The sequence below is a fragment of the Rhopalosiphum maidis genome, chromosome 2 (genome assembly GCF_003676215.2).
Source record: "Rhopalosiphum maidis isolate BTI-1 chromosome 2, ASM367621v3, whole genome shotgun sequence".
In the NCBI taxonomy this organism is placed as follows: domain Eukaryota; kingdom Metazoa; phylum Arthropoda; class Insecta; order Hemiptera; family Aphididae; genus Rhopalosiphum; species Rhopalosiphum maidis.
The window spans coordinates 34906062-34920699 of record NC_040878.1 but is presented as its reverse complement, the minus strand read 5'-3'; the positions used below and the strand labels follow the sequence as shown (position 1 = coordinate 34920699).

Genomic DNA, 14638 nt, shown 5'->3' with positions numbered 1-14638 from the left:
TACGAATGAAACGATATTGGCAAAGACAAAACATTTTACCGAAGTATTACAGAACTTTTTAGTAAAACCACAGTGAAAACAATAATTCATATGTATAAAAACCAACTGCCGTCCGTTTGACCAGTGCAGATGCGCTATAATGTCTTAAATCAAATTGTCTCTATACATAAATAGTCATTGTGATATATCCTTAAGAGGGCTAAACATGTTATAAAGATGTATATATCGTGCTGACGCAGTGTTTGCTTATGGGTCATATATATTACATGTACCTACCGAGGCGGTTGTGAGTCGGTTGCGAGAGCGCTCTATTGAACACCATGCATGTGTATTTTGATATACGACGAACGGGGGTGGGCAACACGATTTACGTTAAGTGTTTCTTCGGCGGACACATCACACACACACACACACACACACACACACACAAACACATTTAAGTACACAATCGGTTAACGGTGCACGACACGTACGTCTAATATATATATGTGTGGCGTATACGTATATATTAAATTCCGATTTACAATTAAAATGTGTCGAAACAACAATAATTACAATACGAGCTGACAGTGTACATATACGTATAATATATGTATATGTGTGCGCGGCGCTATGTATATCGCATGCGTAGAGATACTCGAAAGCCCTTTAAGACAATGTGCCGGTGTCGCTGATAGGTACATTATATGAGTATAACGGACCTCGGCCCGTACATATATTATAATATACGGGAAGCGAGTACCAATATGCTATACATGTACTATGTAATATATAGTCACCGCAGCTCTTTTGTGCCCGATCACACGCCGCGGTGGATGTGCAGGCGGACCGGTGTTTTTCGTGCGTTTAAGTGCATGATACATGTTTTTGTTCTAATTCATTTGGGATTATTTGCCTACTGCGTATTGATACGCCCGGAAATGCTGCCACGGCGAGCGGAATAACGTTGTAAATATCACCTATACGAGACGAATGTTGGTCAACTTGAATAAAACAAAACAAATATATTCCACTTGTGTAAAGACACCGCGGCCGCTTTATTCGTGTTATATACATTGTCCAAAAATCACGACAGACCTATATAATATATGATGTTTGGAGGAGGGATTAGGGAAGATAATAGAAAATAATAGTAACAATTAACCCTTTCGATCTGCAATCATTTTGGACATTCCACTTGACACGAAACAATATAAAAATACGCGGAAATCCAATGTTGATTGTTCTGCGCATATCATCGTACTGATATATATATATATATATATATATTGGTGTGTGTGTGTGTGTGTCTGTATGAATATACATAAATATATCGTGTACTTGCAGGTGGTATACCTATAGTAGCTCGGTACTGTAGTTGTAGTTGTTCGTAATTTTCTATTACTTTCGATGTTTTGCGGATAATCACGTCGATGTAGGCGTTTACACCCCAATCCTCTGAATTGTTAACATCTTTAAAAGTTAATTTGGATTGTACAGTCATTATTTATCATGTTGTAGATACCATTACACGTAAAAACAAAAGGTAGGTTAGTAGGTACCTACCCGCAATAATCGTTTACGTACCCACGAGTATAATAATAAATAATAAATATATAATATATATATATACAAGTATAAGAATCATAATTATACCCACTTTCTGTTTTTAAAAGCAATCATTGATAGTTAATATAAGTATTCACATTTCGGGTTTTGGTTTTTTCAATGTGTTTTTCATCAAAAAAAAAAAAATAAAATAAAAATACGAGCCTGTCTAAATTATGAATATATTACATTTATTTATTTTTTTTTTTTTTGGAAACATGCGATCTCCGCCTCTTTTGTGAAAATAATTATAGTTCTTAACAAAAATAATTGATAATTATTATCGTTATAAAATAATGATCATCTGCGTAGTCTCTAAACATATATGAAAAAAATAGTGAACTTAAAGGTATAATATATAAAGTTTTTGACAGAAAACAATTTCGTAAACGTACAATATAATAATAGGTATAGCATAATTTCGTTCGATGATTATTTTCGTAAATTAGATATTATGTTAAAACTTACAAGTAAGACAACGATGTCATTAGTCTCACAATGATTTTTACTACGCTACTTGTTTTTTCAACATCAGAAATAATTCGTCGGAAAATATTATGCCTACTCTCTCGACCTATGCATTACTTCAAAACTCAGTCCAACTGCATTCTAAGCATGGCGGCGTAGAAATACGTCATATTGAATTTTATCAAGAACGTCTAAAATGATACACCACTGTAAGACTACGTAGATAGTTGGCGAAACTCTTGGCGAGATCCGATCAATATCCTTGATATTGTCAGTCATTTATAGGAAGTTCCATTATGGTATCGAAAACTATTTGCAGCACAAAGCAAAACACCTGCGCATTGTGTTCGAGCAATTAAACGCTGTGGTGGTGGCGGTGGTATGATACAATACCTATAGAAATATAAAATATGTGTGCAAATTTCTGGGCGAGGTTTAAAATATATAACTTCCCACGCGAGAAACGCGATCGCAGACTGTTGTAAAACTCTTCAAAGTCAAAAACTCAATGCCAACCGGCTTGGAGATATGGAAAGAACAAACATTCACGCGCATCTCCGAATTTGAATGGACCCACAAACAGAGACTTACTTAGAATTTCGGCACCCGGTGTTAATTTTTTTACCCCTCCTTAAATTCTCTTAAACGTAACGTTTTTCTGTAAAACATTTTTTAACGTAATATTATGTTGATTTATATATCATAATTAAATTAAAAAAATAATAAGACAAAGAAAAACGAACAATTGCTTACAGTTCCCCTACAAAGGAGAGGGTAGTTGGACCTGGAGTATTTTATATATTTTATGGTAGGTATATAATATATTTTATTTTTATTACCTATACATATATATTGTATATTATAAAAATATTTATTTACTAAATTTTAATATGCAGTAGTAAATAATCAATAGACATAACTTAAAAAGTATACATAAATTATTAAATATAAATAAATTAAACGTTATATATGTATTTACTAAAAATCAATTCCTCGTTATTATTAAATAAGATAAGATCTCAATAATCACAATAAACCATAATAAAGGTTATTTTTTATTAATATTAGGTTTCGTCCGGAACTCCGGAAAGACTTCTCCTATCCTACCCACACACCTTAAAAACATGTACAAAATTATGTGATTTAACATCATAATATGATATTATACATGCGTGACTAAACACGAATTACGTTCCGAAATAAAAAATTGATAAGTGGGTACACAAATTACGTTAAAAAAAATGGCACGTAAGATGGATAAGATTTATAATTTTAAAAAATTCATCGAAAGAAAAAAAATCACTCTCCGGTTCAAACCAAACGTAGCACTGCGCGTTGTGTTATAATATAATATAATATAATATAATATTATATTATATTATTATTGCGTAATTTCACAACTGTAATTGCGTACTTAGCCATCGCACGTATAATAATAATAATATAATATCAAATTATCATAATACACGTGAAAACGATTTGGATCAGAATATACATGTATAGGTGGGCCGAAACTCAGAAAACCCACTTTGGTCACGACCTCCGGGTAGACCTCTGGGCGCGCGGTGACGGACGTTCATTCATTTATTTTGACTGCTGACGAATCCGGAGCCGGTCTCGACTAAAATACACAATCATATATGCTTACACCCTAACACACCTTATAAACAATACAAATATAGAAGGCAACAGACTGCATACATAATCTACTGATGCAAATATAAATAATATATACAATATATACATAATACTATATATATTTATACATTATATAACCTAACCTTATATTGTCTCTGTCGTCGTTGTCGTCAACTATCTCTTCTTTTCGATAGTTACCTTTACTCATAAACCGCGGTGTCTCCATAAATAAGACAACGGGACTGAAGTCTTATACTGTAGAAAACTAAGTCGTTGATTTCAGTGCACACAGCTTAGCAGTCAATAGGATCACTACAACAACAGTCTCATCACACCATCATTTATACATGTAGTCGTCATCCACTGACAACATTGTCTTAGACGGACATATAAGCATCATCGTCATTTAAATTAATAAATATAAATGAGGTTACTTAATCAACACCGGCAATAGGTCACAATTATAAAACCTAATCTAACCTAACCTACAGAGGCAGATTTCAACGAGTTTGCATGGTTTCACCAAACTGCACTTTGATTTTTAATGAGTCGTTTGAAGTATATGTCAAGTAAATACTACAGCACAAATGCACAATATATTTTGTAATTCAAAAAAATTCACACTATACTACCATAGCCGATAAGGGCTATAACAAGTAACTTAGACAAAACATTACTTTCGGAAGACAGTCTCAAATAATGTAACTTCAATTCATATTATTGTATTATATTATGTTAAATTTATGTTATATCAAATACATTTTTATAAATACCTATTATATATGATATTTTATATTAGCTTTATTAAATGAAACTATATAAACATATTATAATGAATATTGTAGTTTATAATAAACATACTCGTATTATAAACAACCAAATTTTTTGAATAACTAACCAATAAATAATAAAGAAAATAATTCTGACGTCTTCAACCACCGAAGCCCTACGATTTAGTAAAGTATACGTGATAACTGATAATACATATAGTCTTAATATAAGTCCGGAGACACTACGTCGGAAGTCTTTTTACTGCAAAGCAACGCCGTAAACGGGCATGGTATATGAATTGTATCGGATTTATGTTTATATAGTATTGTTATTATATGTTATAATATATCTTATGTAGGTGCGTGAATCATATCTGATAAAGTCTGTCGGGGCCATTTTTAATAAAATATTATGACTTTACGGTGGTTGAAAAAAAATATAATATATAAATAAACATATTTATAAAATATAATATTGTTTATACTATTAAATTATGGGAGACGGTCGTCGTGTCGTGTGCCGTCGCCTATACTGTGTATATAGGACGTAGTGGCGGCGGGGAAAGAAGAAGTCGTCGGCGGCGATTGCTGCTGCCATACCACTCTGTTCCACGCGGAAGCGTTTCTCGCAGCGTGACGTCACAGAATCGCCGCCGCCACCGCCGTCGGAAGTGGCCACCGCGGTCGCGTGGAAGGGGGCACCTGGGCTCCGGATGGACCGCCGGCCAACGGTGTCTCCGATCGGTTCTTCAATAGTCCGTTGCCAGTGGACTGGCGAAGGCCAAGGTCTGATATTTTTCTTTCGTACATTTGCACACCGTATAACATAAACATTAAAATTATATTTTATATTTCCGACGAAACACCACTATAACATTTCTTCCGACAGTTTTTAAAAATTGCTCACATTCCATCGCCGTCGTTGCCCATTTGCCGCGCACACCTCATTCGCGCGAGTGCAGTTTTTTGCGTAAAAAAATTTTAAATTAAATTTTGAACCAAAATTCGTTTTTTTTTTTATCGTTTTTGTTGTGCGCCGTATTTGTATCCAGCCGCAGAGCGGTCCAGTTCGCCGCGCTATCAACACCACACCGCCTACACGGAAGCACTATCTTCTGACGTCATTTCACGAAGACTACCGCCGTTTCAAATGGGTAAGAACTTGTTAACAGGTCTTTGACCTTGCTCTTTAAAAAGAAATTTTTTTTCTTGCGAATTTTCAAATCTTTATCTCACTGCAACATCATCTTACGTGCCATTTTGCGGTTTTTCGATCGTTCAAATATATTATTACAGAAACGGTTAATACACGTAGTATAGTAATAACAATATTTATAGGTTTTTCTCTCTCTTTCTCCTCCGATATTGTTCCGTTACATGAAATAATATACACATATGTATACTCGTATATAATATGTGTTTTTTTTTTTTTTCAATAAAATTATAAATTTCATCAGCGACTAGTATTATGTTTCGAAAAAAAATAAAGCCGTACAGCTGAGAACTGATGTCGGGGACATTGGTTTCGTTTCATTCACCACAGTACAGTAGTATACATATAGTGCAGTATATATAGTGTGAATAGTTTTTAACTTTAGTCAAGACCCATCGCTTGGATATTCTGTATTTTTTCCTCGCTCTCGGGTACTGATAAAATCGGAAAATGGGCACTTTGAAATACGTGTAAATGCAGTGGACACGACTTTCGATCGATATTTAGTTTTGGCTACCTATTCAAAACCTCTTGGTATAGTAATTCCAATTGTCAACGCGTCTCTGCTTCACTCGTAATCTAAAAAAGATACACGCCGTAATAATAAATTGTATAAAACGCATGTAAATCACTACCAAGTATATAATGTAAAACTGCACATGTATGTTTATACTAATGTAGTGCATAATTAAAAATATGATATACAAACGTATCAAAACCGTATCTATACGTTTATAATATGCACAAACCATAGGCATCGTCCGAAATATTCGTATTAATTGTATGGCGGTACGGCTTTATATACACTTAAAAAAATCAAGTACGCTATTCGTGTGTTAATAATTATATAGTCCGCGTCAAATTACGTTTCCGTATTTCGGTTTTTAGGTGGCGTACAGCGTAAAGAGAAAAAAAACCTACTCAAACCGACCGCTTTGACGAGAACAACCGTCATATATAACAGTATAATATATACCTATAATAATAATAATATGGAATAATATTATGCACACACGATACACGGGCGTTGTTGCTGCCGATGCAGCTGCAGTCTACGCGCGCGCGCCGCGGATAACAATCGAACACGTCATAATAATATACGTGACCCGTCCGTCAGTCCGTCTGCGATGTCTATAATATTCGTCCTATATGGGAGGTATACGATGAGACGTGCGGAGTAACACTCGGGTTCAAAAACGTGTGGCTGTTCTATAGTATACGTATAATAGTACCTATAATATCGACAAACGTTTTCAAATTCGGGGTTATCTCGGTCACCAGACAACTCGCATCGCGAAGTATAGATTTTAGCATGGGAATACGGTAGATAAATTATCATCGTTTTAGTTACGCACATTATATTATAGTAACAATATGTGTGAATATGGATCAGTGCAAAATGTATGAATAATAATTAAGGGTACGTACAACGGGGGCTGATAAACGAATTGCTGCAATGCACCACTGCATAGAGTATAACACTATAACATATAATGAATATTACTACAATATATACGTAATATATAAATAATAAACGGCACATATAAAATGCGATCGTTTCAAAAACACAATTATAGAGATAATCGTGGCCGGCAAAAGAAAAAGATGGTGAAAATCACGCGATTTCTTTACACGTTCATTTCCTCAAAGTCTTCACGCCCAGCGAAAGCGACAGCGTGGCTCTTACATCGTATCGTAATTACATCGATTGAATTATTTTTAAATATATGATACATATATAGGCGGTGACAAAAATAATAATCAGAAGTATCTTCGAACTCGGGCGTGGATTTATTCTTCTACCAACTGATCAATTTACCACAGTGTTTATGTTTTGATTATCTTCATGAATTCCTTTTGTGTGGCGTTCATTTGTTTTACGTCATATGCTAAACGACCACGCCGTTATATCAATAAAACATGTTCGCTCTCTTGATTTCCCTTGGCTAATACCGTTTGATTTAAGACAGACGCGATTTTTTGTGAGGTATCAATTTAAAATACATAACATAAAAAATTAATAATATAAAACAGTGAGCCTTACAGGATACATATTGTATATCTTTTAAAGTTATCCGACACGCGGGACTAGTTTTAAACACAACACAACGCACATTATATACTATTTTAATTTATATTACCTATATACCCCACAAACACACATATACATACACACAGAATTATAATAAATAGAAGTGTTTCGCGCGCGGTTATAGGTTTCATATAAGTTCAACGTGCTTCGAGATTTTTACAAACTGTAATCTTTCAAAGATGTCATAATAATAATAATAGGCATTTAAAACGCCACACGTAACGTTGTTTAATTGCCCGCGTACGTATTATATTATAATCATATTATTACTGCGATTGCAAATACGCGTTAGAAGATATACCTAAACATTATATTCAAGTACAGGTAATATATGCGAAAATAAAACAGCATGAATATTCATTATTAATTATTGTTTTTATTCGTATCTTCCTAATAACGGGAGTTGTGTTTCATTGCTGCGCAGTGTGCATATAACAGGTATAGGTAGACTCACGAGGAAAACTTGATAGAATTTATCACCGTCAATAATAATAGTTATTCTCGCGCAGTACCCATACCTATAAATCATTCACGGTCAAGGTATGATATGATTATAATATGCACTCGGGGTAATAATATTAACAACAAAAATTATATAAAATTCACTTATCGTTTTGTCACCTATTTAATAAGACACCAAAATAGCGCAGAAGCTGACGGTTTAGACCCTCTCGTAAACATGCAAATTATAATAATAATAAAAATGTTCGTGACATTATTAATTATACACGTTATAAGTCTACTGTTTAGTGGTTAGTGTAGGAATAACTGTAGGGACCAATATTAGCACTGAAAAGTGAGAACTGTAGTTTCTTAAATCATTGCTCATTTTTTTTTAAACTTCGTCTTCATTTAAATGATATAATTATCATTATGTTACAGCATACAATCAACACTAGAAAGTATTTAATCATCTTAGATAGTGTTTTAAAGAATGAAGTAATGAAATGATAGTAATTAAATGTAACATAAACATTGTTAGAACAATATTAAAGTGTAGCTACTAAAATGTAACATAAAGTTTTACATTTTTAAAATAACTTTAAAAAATGAACCTTTTTAGTAACTATAAGTATACCTATGACAACGTATTTTTATCCAATCATCAGATTATTTTTTAAATTTAACAACTATATCAATTTAATTGTAATTATATACTAAATACTTAACTACTAAAAGGAGTATGATATGATTCTAGTAAAATATTATGAGATAGACTTAGTCATTACAAAATGCATTTTATTGTGCATTTAATGACAAACTTAAGGCAGATACACCCAATGTTATTTTAATGTTTTTTTTCATCTCGATAATATTATTTGTTTCTTATACTAAAAATAAACCAGTTACCTAGTCATTTAAAAAAAAAAAATAAATGAACGTAGTTAAAGCCATCGTTTTATTTTTTTTACATGCATACTACAATATATTATACATAATATCAAATATAATTATTATTACACACATATAGATAGTACACACATAATATACTTGTAATGACACGCCGACGTCACAGCATTTTATGATATTTTACGCGCGCACACATAAACCAATAATTATTGACGACGATTAAAATACGCGGTGAAGTCTACCGTTATAGTCATAATACGATCTGCTAGTATACGGTCATATAACTATATACGGCAAGTATATACTATATACTACCTACCTATACGTAAACGGTAAATATTTTAAAAGATTAAAAATAATAATATTATATTATATTATAAACATCTACAGTAAGTGTAAGTATAAATATTATAGGTGAGGGCTTAAACTTCACAAAGGGATTGTTAAAACTCCTGTTATATTGGTCTATAAAAAATACTGAGTTAGTAAGATGTTTATTTGTATGAACGGATCATGAAAATCATTCCTACTCTCATTTTATAAGCCACTGCAAGACTAGTATATAATTTAAATGTTTAATGATGTTTAATAAGTGTTTGTTTATGTTTTCAATTTGTTTAACACTAATCACGGCACATTGAAACAGGAAATTTTAGTTACGAAAAATTGGTAATTGGTTATTAGACTTGGTTTCAAGATTGATTATGTGAAAAATGTAGAAAAAAATGGCGAAGGTATACCTAATTGGAGATCACAGTTCGTTGGAATACTGTGCTAATAAGTTCTGCTATAAACGCTATTTTAATCAATGCAACGTATAAAAAATTATCAAAAATTGATATGTTTCAAAATTGTTTCTTAGATTTAGAAGTACCTACTTATTTGTAGTTATAATAAATAAGTGTCAAAAAGTATTCAACATTTTAGTTTTTCTTATTTTTTCTTATCGGATAATGTATTATTGGCCAGAAGTTTGGTCTGTGTAAATAATTAATAAGATTATATAGAAGATAATCCAATGTGAACAAATACAATTGTTATGATATCGAGATGCGAAACGGCGAACGCGACGACAAGTAACTTTTTGACAGGAACCGTTCAAAAAAAAAAAAATCAGCAAAAATAAACCGAGCGGACCGAAAAGTTGGAGCCAGTTTGTAATTGATACGTTCACCTAATATAATAAAAATGTAACGTCGAGGGACGACCCGATGGAGACAATTGAACGAGATGGGCAGTGCGGCGTATAATGAGTGTCATTACGTCCCATTAACGAATGTATCACATGACGACTGCACGTCCGACCGAAATATAGTAGTAATAATAACAATAATACTACAATGATAATAATAACGAATAAAAATTGTAATGGCAAACAGATCGTCGTCAAGGCCAAACACGCCGATAATATGTGTGTCAACGAGGTTCCTCGTAGTCGTCAACTGATCCGATTCTCACACAGTCACTCTCGTCCACTTGACTGTACACGCACGTCGTTTTCCAAAATAATACATGATTAAACAACAATAATAATAGTGATCGCGTGACTGACCTACGACCGTGGGGTACGATTATGAGAGTGATCCATCGCATATTCCTGTACTACGGCATGAACGTTCGCATATGAATTGTTCGAATGATTTTGCTAAAAATTACGAAAAACTCAAAAATCTTCGGCAAATCATGTTATCAATATAAATCAAAGCGACCAATTCTTAGTTCTATTTATTTATTTTAATTCGATGATGTCATATATACAGTGTATAGTTATTACATAACGAGATAAAATATAATCTATATAAAATAGATTAAGTGATCGGACTATATCCGCTAGGTAATTTAATAATAAAACACGTCAGTCACTAGAGCAAAAAAAATATACACATTTTAAGAATATGTGTGTTCAAGTTGTATTTCGTAGAATAATAATATATCGTACATAGTACATAATAGTACCTAGATTCATATTTTCGTTTAGTCTGAATGATGATTTGTAGATTAAAGTCAAAATTATTAGGAAGGTGCACTCGCATTATCTTCTAAACATCTGCATTCTCCTACAATTATACAAATTATACATATCGCATTTATAAATATATATTAATAATGCGCAGTTTTCCTAAGTGCCGACGGTTATTAATTTTTCATCAGGCGGTGGCTAATTCCTTGAATCGACCTTCACGTCCAAATCGATACGGTGGTCTGCACAATATGTGAAATTATTGCCGATTATAATATATAGTTATTCACACAACGCGTTTATATTTTTATCAACGACAAGTTGCAGCACCTCCGCAGTAAATTTTTAATTGTACCATAAAAATTGCAAGTATTCAATGTAATCGAAGTATATAAATGTATAATTATTAATTAATACTAATATATTGATGATAAATCGATATTTATTCTCTTGAATTCGTGCAGTTTCGGCCTCGACGCGACGAGATGTACACAAGAAACGCCATTATGTTTGAATTTACTCTGTGTTAATATCAATACGTAAAAGAAGAAAAAAAACGAATAATAATTAAATTATGTTCACGCGAAGGCCACATTGTTAAACATAACATATTTATATATTTTGTACGTTTATACTTTTCTAGAAGAGAGAGATATCATATACCTAAATTAATAAATACATGTTATGTCTCTGGTACATTAATTTATTTTTGCATGGTCCATAAAGTAGTTGTATCCGTTATACATTGATACGCGTTATGCGGCGTATACGACGAACAGAACAGCGGATGTAAACTGTTTTAATACGAATTGCGAACGTTCAGACTCCAGTTTCCTGCAGAGATAATGTTATTATCTAGTTATATAATGACCCGTGGTCGGCCGATCGAAAACAAAACGGCGGTATTCATGATGGAATAACTTTCGTATTATATTATTATTATATGTAGATGCGGACAGATGATGTTCGTCCTTAGTCGCCGAAGTAGATTTTGGTTTTCATTCTCATCGCGTGCAGCGTGCACGTATATCTTTATTATAATATGGCAAGTATGTGTTGGTGACGGAGAATTTGCACGCGGACGGAAATTTTGAATATACCTTTACAATATTACAATCATGTGATTATTTTATATATAAACTATATTATAGCGTGACCGATCTACACGTGAAATGAAAGAAAAATCGATATAGACATGAGGGAGTGTATAAACGTCAAATTTATTCCCTGCGATAATCATTTCACCGATTACATCTTTATCGATAGTTTTCAAAAGGTTCCCCGTACGCAAACAAAACATACGCACATTAGTCGGTCACTATAAGTACGAAAGCACGCAACTATAGCTACATAGTGTATATTAGACGTTTTCAATTAGGGCCATAAATTCAATTTCTATGACATCAATTTCGACGATACATCCGGACGTCTAAATACTATACATACACTAAACTCGCGTGAGAAAAGCACGCGAGAGCCTGTTAAATGTCCATCAGTAGGCCCCCCATTGGTCTCACGGTCGATCTTCGCAGACGTCCGTTGTCGGCACGCGGCGTCACCGGTAACTTTAACGCTAGGCTACAAACGTGCCGATACAACGGCCATATGATGACTTATTAATAACCGATATAAGATTATACGCGCACATAGGTTATAACTATTTCGTACGATAACGACCGTTCGCATAAAATAATAAAATATACACAGCACTCGTCTCGTTTTGTACATTTTTTATTAATTTATTTTTAATTCACAATATTTTTATCAAAAAATGTACGCATAACACATATAGATATTGCACTAAATGAAGTAATAATTCCTAAAGGAACAGATGGAATCTACAATAACACATATATTTATTATATATATAAACATTATAAAAATAGTGCAAAAGTGACCGTACATAACGGGCCGACAATTAAAAACGTTTACGCACCACCGGCTACGTGGTATAGGTAGGCAACTTAAGTACCTACCTATATATACATGATACTAATTTGGCCATTCAGAGTGGAGACTTCGCCGCCACGCACTCTGTATATATTATTATTATATATACACTTATATAGGTGGAATGAAATGAATTCCGCGCTGTCCGCGAGTCCCGTTGCTCTTTGTGAATGTTTTTGCGGAGAAAAAAATAAGAATGAAAAAAAATGACGACGACGTTAAATAATTGTCTTCGATGCTGCTCGATATAATAACGATATATTCGCCGTCTCTTCTGATGCACGTGCTGGCAATTTATTTCGACTCTGTATCATGTTATAATATGTGTGTACGAGCGCGCAATGTGCGGTGGTATGGAAATTGAATTTCGTTCTTTAAGATTTTATTTTTTTTTATTTTACATTAACGATTTACCGTACGGCCAGTGGATCGAACAATACCCAATTCCGTATTGACCCACAGTCAATTGACGACCGCGGTCGCGTGGCTGACTCCGTCGTGAATAATAATAACAATATATACATATATTACGATATACACTTGCGCTCACGCGTACGCAATTCCGTTACGACGTTAAAAAACGACATTTCTGAAACGTTTTAGTGGTAAGAAAAAATTTTTAAAAAAAACAGTATCGATCGTTGCGTGATAACGGTGAACATACGAGCTGAAATTGTAGGTACTCGCCAAATTATAATACCAATTATACCGACCAAGATTGACAGATCGATTGTCGTAATTATTAATAACGTTACACTATATATACGATGCACGGCAATTTTTATATAATAAACAAACTAATTATGTCATATAATATTATGTACGAGTATATAAGATGATTTTTTGAACCCGAACCATTCATCATGACTTGGTTAGTCAGTTTTTATATTTGTCAAACATTTATTTTTAAGTGCAAGTAGTCATAATTAATATTACATTTTAGATGAAAAATATTTTACAATTTCTTGGTGATTAGATTGCGTAGATTTTTTTTCGAAACAACAAAATATTATACAGTATATTATGCATGCTTGTTTAAATATTAACCATACATCTATGAATACACGATACAAACATAAACATTTTGAACGAAAGGGAAGAAGAATCTTGGTTTGTTCTTTCCAAATTTTTCCGATACCACTATATTATAAAATATATGTATTTGTGTGAACGTTTTATAACTACACGAGCACGCAGGCGCGTAGCCAGGGGGATGTTACAGGTGTAATAACACCTTTACACTATCAGACATGATATACTCATAGATTTACATTTTTTTTTTTTTTATATGCTTTAATAATATTTACATTTTTTCTCATAAACCATTATCTATTCACTTGTAATGCGTTTGTACAATAAATTATACGTAGTTATTAATTTAATGTATATAATTTTGTCAATTAATTTTGAATAACACCCGGTGATGGGGGGGGTGCCTTCCTAGCTACGCGTCTGCGAGCACATAACACGAATTCACTTAGTCGGTTTATAATTTTCATTTGTTATTTCACTCGTTATTCTATACACTGAAGTACGAATAAAATAATTATGACAACAGATTATAATATAACGATTTGCACGAACTACCGTTTTTTATGTCCCGAATGCCC

General features: G+C 33.1%; 2 protein-coding genes across 2 annotated transcripts in view; one reads left to right on the top strand and one right to left on the bottom strand.

Annotated features, from left to right (window-relative positions):
- The window catches only part of LOC113555124 (autophagy-related protein 16-1), a 155250-nt gene that overhangs the window by 102892 nt on the left and 37720 nt on the right, over positions 1 to 14638 (bottom strand). The gene's annotated exons all lie outside the window — the stretch shown is intronic.
- The window catches only part of LOC113555123, a 33692-nt gene continuing 24262 nt past the window's right edge, over positions 5209 to 14638 (top strand). Inside the window, 1 exon segment of the mRNA XM_026959456.1 lies at positions 5209 to 5617. Coding sequence (XP_026815257.1) covers positions 5614 to 5617 — 4 coding nt within the window. The 5' untranslated portion in view covers positions 5209 to 5613.